The 5,789-nt window shown below is 35.7% G+C and overlaps 1 protein-coding gene across 1 annotated transcript; it reads left to right on the top strand.

Moving 5' to 3' along the window:
* Positions 1-1,365: 1,365 nt before the first annotated feature.
* LOC133866336 (uncharacterized) lies at positions 1,366-1,884 on the top strand. Its single transcript, XM_062302854.1, has one exon. The coding sequence runs from the start codon at positions 1,366-1,368 to the stop codon at positions 1,882-1,884; it is 519 nt and encodes a 172-aa protein (XP_062158838.1).
* The last annotated feature ends 3,905 nt before the right edge of the window (positions 1,885-5,789 follow it).

Raw genomic sequence — 5,789 nt, forward strand, 5'->3', positions numbered from 1 at the left:
TTGCCTTTCCTTGGGCAGATTCCTCAAAAAGAATGAGAGTCAAGGACATCAACTGCACCGGATAAGTGCATTGGAGAATCCATTGCAGCTCTTGCTCTCTCTTAGGTATCAGACTACAACTAAACTAACAAAGGCTTTAGAGCCCCGCTTATCCTTTTTTTTTTTTACAAGGTGAGCAATTCGAGTTAGCATGTTGGGTTCGGGTTAAACCGCTTAACTCGCCAACCCGATTATTAATCGGGTTGAAACTTGTAACCCAAGCACAACACGACTAACTCGTCGGGTTATCCTATACGACACAGTTAAACAAGCGGGTCATGTTAACCCGACCCAACATTTTTTAAAGATTTTTCCAAAACATAATTGTGTTTACTTTTATTTTTTTTGGTAATGAATTTTGTGTATATGATTCTAAGCTTGTAATGACAGTAGAACCCTTAATAGTGTATCGGAAGCTAAAACCAGATGACATCTTTTTGATATTTGGCTTATAGTTTCTTTAATCCTAAAAAGTGACCAATGTTTCTTAAATCCTGTGATTCATGATCGTTATTTGGTTTCTTGTGATGGTTTTTCAGTGATACTTTATTGGTGATGATGGAGAATAGGGCGGTGATTATACTGCTAGAGATTATAGTTTTATTTGGTATTTTTTTGGTAGGAATGAGTTTTTAATTAAAGTGAATAAAATATTCTAAAATTTATTATTTTAATAAAATAGAGAAAGATTTTAGATAAGCTGTTGGAGTAAGGTCTTGAAATTAAGGTGGCTAGCTAGCTAAGTTAGCAAAACTGAGTTTTAATTAGTCATTTTGCATACAAATTTACATAAACCATTGTAACCTCTAGAGTTTACGATTTAGATATGTCTATGTCATTGGGAATGGTTAGTTTACCTGATATTGTTGAAGTGATTGGCAATTAGACGATCTCTCTGAATATTTCCAAAATTAACCATATCAGGTGCCGGCATATATATATATATATATATATATATATATATATATATATATATATATATATATATATATATATATATATATATATATTCGGGTACACTTTGACTTGGCAGATATTCAAAACCCAAAAGAGGAAATAAAACCGCTCCTCCAAACGACAGTCCTTGCATGCATGGAGAATAAATGTGCGGTCTTTTAGTTATTTTGCTATTTTGAATGGCCGTTAGGAGGAGGTTTAGGAAGAGTTGGTTTGATTATTTAAGGTAAAAGACCGTTACTTGTAGTTGTATATAAGTAAGTTGTTGATTTGCAGAGAATACATGCATTAATATATCAACTGCACACGTACGTATAGAAATTAACTTGCAGCGCATTCAAAAGTAAGCCTTAGCTAAGAAGAAGAAAGATGAAGTTTGTGAACTCATGGGCAGCATTTCTCATACTCGTTCTTCTACAACAATCCATGAAGGAGATTGGAGCAGATTTAATATCAAACACTTGTGGAAAAACACACGACTCTGGTCTGTGCCAAAAGTCCCTTAGATCGAACCCTCGTGGGGCTCGTGCAAGAGATGCCAAAGAGCTAACACATGTCATGTATGGTATTGTGTTGTCTAGTGCCACAACCACTCTTGCCCAAGTGAAGAAATTGCTCACAAGGGCCAAAGGTGATGCCCTTCCCATGTGCTCCAGTATTTATGGCAGAATTGTCAATGAAAAGGTCCCTAATGCCTACAGAAATTTTGATTCCAAGTCTTATGTTACTGCTGCATCTGTTATGACTGATGTCATGAACCAAGCAGAAGCGTGTGAAATGGTGTTCAGAAGTGTACCTGATCATAGTAAATCACCAATAACCGACAAGAACAATATGGTTATGGCCCTAAGTGAGATAGCCTCGCAACTCACAACCCACTTGGCTTAATATTTTTTCTTTTTTATTATTATTATTTATTATTTTAACTGCATGTAGTTGGGAATTAATGAAGAATTTTGTATTGGTATGGAGAAGTGGCGGACCAGAAATTCATTTTTGAAGGGGTCGAGCTGAAATGTAATAATAAAATAATTCTTTTTTGTTTGCTTTATATACTATGTTCTACGGTATACAAAATATATGATACACACAATTTAAAAATAGAACAAAAGAAAGAACTAGGTAGAGAAAGAAATACCGGTGAAAACGCCGTTGTGTTTGTTGAATTCCAAAACTCAAGAACTAGAAGAAGATGAATTGAAGGGCGGCCTGTGTAGAGAGTCGAACAACCTTTTGATACAAATTGAAAAAATAAAAAAGAAAGACTTGATAACCTCTGTTTACAGAGAAGTGATCTTCAACAGTGAAGATTGGCAACAAATTAAAGGTTTGGATACGCAACAAGCATCTCTCGTCCTTTATTGAAATTACACAATGTTTCTGAGTCTTTTCTAAACTATCTGCAGAATGAGTGAATCAATAGAATGTCATATATGCTTCTAAGCTCTTCTTGTCCAGTAATCTAACCTTCCTTTCTCTTTGTGATGAATAACGTGCATTCTATTCCAGTAATGAAAGGATATCACTTCGCTCTTGGGGTATTTTGCTATTTCCAGCTTCATGTGTTTCCGAATTAATTCCAAACTTCTCAAACCTTTTATCATGAGGTATATTTGACCCAACATCATCAGCTGTAAAGTGCTCAAGATTAACATGATCCTCTCGAGAAAGATGTGTCAACAGATTTATCATTGTTTTGCTTATGTGTTGCTTTCTTTACTTCTGGATCATGTCACTTTATGCTTGTTTCCTTCAACAGCTAGAACTCAAAATCAGATAATTCTGCATATGATATAAATTTCTTACAAACTAGGTTGTAAGAATTCTTCCAACTCATTCTAAATGTGTCATGTATCCCTGCAGCATGTGAGAAACACATGTTTTTCTTTTAATTCTATTAAAAAAGTATATGAGAAGTACGTGATATTAAAAATATATATATATGCTTCTCATATGTGAAGGGACACATGACACTTTTAAAGACTAGGTTGGAGCAATTCCTACAACCCAATTTGTAAGAAATTTTTGTGTTTTATAGTAGTCAAAAGGATAATTTTTATAACCTGATAAATTGATTGTGAAACTGATAAAATTTTAGTGTCTTAATTATTGTAGAGCACATACAAGTGTCATAGGGAGATTGCATAGTGGCCTACTCAGCTGCACTACTACGCAAAAACTAACCATTAATCTAAAGAAGATTGGATTAGAACAAAAAGAACCACAAAGATATTTAGTTGATATGTTGAGTCCAAGACATACAATTCAAAAATAGAACAAAAGAAAGAAATAAATACCAGTGAAAACACCATTGTGTTTGTTTTAATTCCAAAACTAAAGAACAAGAAGAAGACGAACAATTAAGAACTAAGCATAGTTGCTGAAAAGTGCTTTTTAGAAGTCAAATCATAGAGAATAACAAGCAAATCTACAAGCCTCCAACAACCATATATAATCAACATTGGCTTCATCCTGGACACATACTTTTGCATGTTCAGTTTACACAGTTACTAATGAACTGGATAAAAGAGTAGTCTCATTGGTGAGGGCATTTATGTTGCAAGACTGGCATTACAACCACAATATGCTAGCTGGTAAATTTATTTGCCCTATTCGTATCTGCAAGTGAGCAGATGAAATTTGGTGTATATACATACATACAACATAGGAGGTTTCCACAAAAACATGCACGAGCACACGTGTACATAGACAAACTGTGGAGTTTTCAGAAAGGCGGTGGTCTCCAGGTGTCAATTTGCCTTGTTGTATTATCTGCATGATCATGAAGGTCTTCCATGAACTTATTAGTTTAGTGATGATCAATTCTATTACAGAAACCTGAACAAGATCAAAGCACAAAGAGAGAGAGAGAGAGAGAGAGAGAGCTCCAAAAAAAAAAAAAAAGGCTTAAAGCTTTATAATCTTGTCTCCTTAATGCTTGTCAAAAGAAAATTCATGTCTTCTGAATGCAATCTATCATTTGTCAAGTCATGTTGGGCACAATCTGTTTTACCTGTATGGTTCAGTCATGTCTCTCCATTTTACCTTTGAAAAGAGTGGGTATAATGGACTGTCATGTCTGCTCTTAAGTATTGATCCTAAATGTGTTGTAATTGAACTGACTAATCAAAAGGTCACGACTTTCAAGAATGAAATAGTTATGGCATTTGAATTTTTTTGAAAATGTTACATTAGAAGGGATCTTTTCAATAATAAAATCAAGTGCCAATATAGCGGGTCCATGCAAAATCATGCAACTGTATGATTATTCCCTTCCATAGGACCCAAAATCAGATATATTATGTATAAGGGCCGGCTTGATATAGTGTGGATTATTTGTGGTTGTTTGAATGTTGCTTACCTGCTCGGGTTAAAGGAGTGTCCTAGCCTTGCTCCTCCCTTCTATGCTAAGAATCAACTGGCATTAAATGTTTGGCCATCTTCTTTAACTAGAAAGGTGAGGGAGGCAATTAATGCTTCACCGTCGACGAGGAGAGTGAAAGGCCCATTAAATGCGGTGATCCCTAATATCCTGCTGATTCGATAGTTACTCGCCCCCCATATAGGCAAGGGAAGTGATCTAGTGTTGGACAATGGGCTAACTATTCAGTGCAGCTACAAGAATGGGCCAAAAAGTCTGATTTGGGCTTGGGTAAGTGATCCTTATAAGAAGGATTACTTATCATAGTCTAATGGGTTCGGCCTAGACCCATCACTATCAATTGTATACAATTTTTTATTTTTTATTTTTAAAAAAATGTGTTTATAAATTTATAGCATCTCAAAACTAAGCCTAATAAAAACCAAGATGAAAATTTTCAATTCATGGGCGACATTCCTCATACTCTTTCTTCTACACCAATCCTTAAGCAAGGTTGGAGTTGATTTAATGTACGATTGTCATACAACTGGATGACGTCACAGTAAAAACTAGCTATTGGATTAGGGCTAAGCAATTTTTTTCTTCTTCGTCGTCTTACAAGGCTTAATCCAAAAACTAATTTTTATTGCCACGTCATTTAGTTATATAATAATTATACATAAGTCTACTAGATAGTATTACTCGTACACAAATACCCTGGGATCAGACCCTCATGGTGCTAGTGCAAGAGATGCCAAAGGACTCACATCCATCACGTATGTTTTGGTGTTGTCTAATGCCTCTGACACTCTTGCCTAAGTGAGGAAGTTGCTCAAAGGGGCCATTGGTCCTGCTCTTAAAAGCTACTTTATCATATGATCCAGCAAAATTGTCTCTAATAAGGTCCCTAATGCCCTTAAAATTTTGGAATCAAATTCTTACGTTACTGCATCTCTTATAAGTGCATGTTCAAAGCACAAATGTAAGAAATGTAGGGCTGGCAAAATAGGTTGGCAGGTCGGCTCGCTTGACCATCAAATCGATATGGGTAAACCCAAATACGACCAGTTTAGCTAAATAAGTCAAATCCTTAAATCCAAACACGACCCGTTAAATAAACAAGTGACACAATACAACATTTTGACCTGTTTAGCTAAATGACATAGACCCAAGTGAGAGTGTTTGGTTTTACAATTTTTCAACAGAGGATTGGATTACGTAGCACCGATAAGCAGATTATGATGCCACACCGGTGGTCAGAATCTGCAGTACAAGCGTTGAAGGAGGTCAAGCTTGAAGAAGCTTAATTTGGAGTGTGCCATTTGCTTACGAGACCTTCTTGTTACTTCTCATGAGCATGTCAGAGGGGAGAGTAAGAGATGAGAGAGAGAGAGAGAGAAGTAGAGAACGACACTTAAGCATTCCTAATAGA

The sequence above is a fragment of the Alnus glutinosa genome, chromosome 4, assembly GCF_958979055.1.
Source record: "Alnus glutinosa chromosome 4, dhAlnGlut1.1, whole genome shotgun sequence".
Taxonomy (NCBI): domain Eukaryota; kingdom Viridiplantae; phylum Streptophyta; class Magnoliopsida; order Fagales; family Betulaceae; genus Alnus; species Alnus glutinosa.

Bases quoted from the DNA above. Each gene is read 5' to 3' on its own strand.
- LOC133866336 (XM_062302854.1), top strand. From the start codon at position 1,366: ATGAAGTTTGTGAACTCATGGGCAGCATTTCTCATACTCGTTCTTCTA.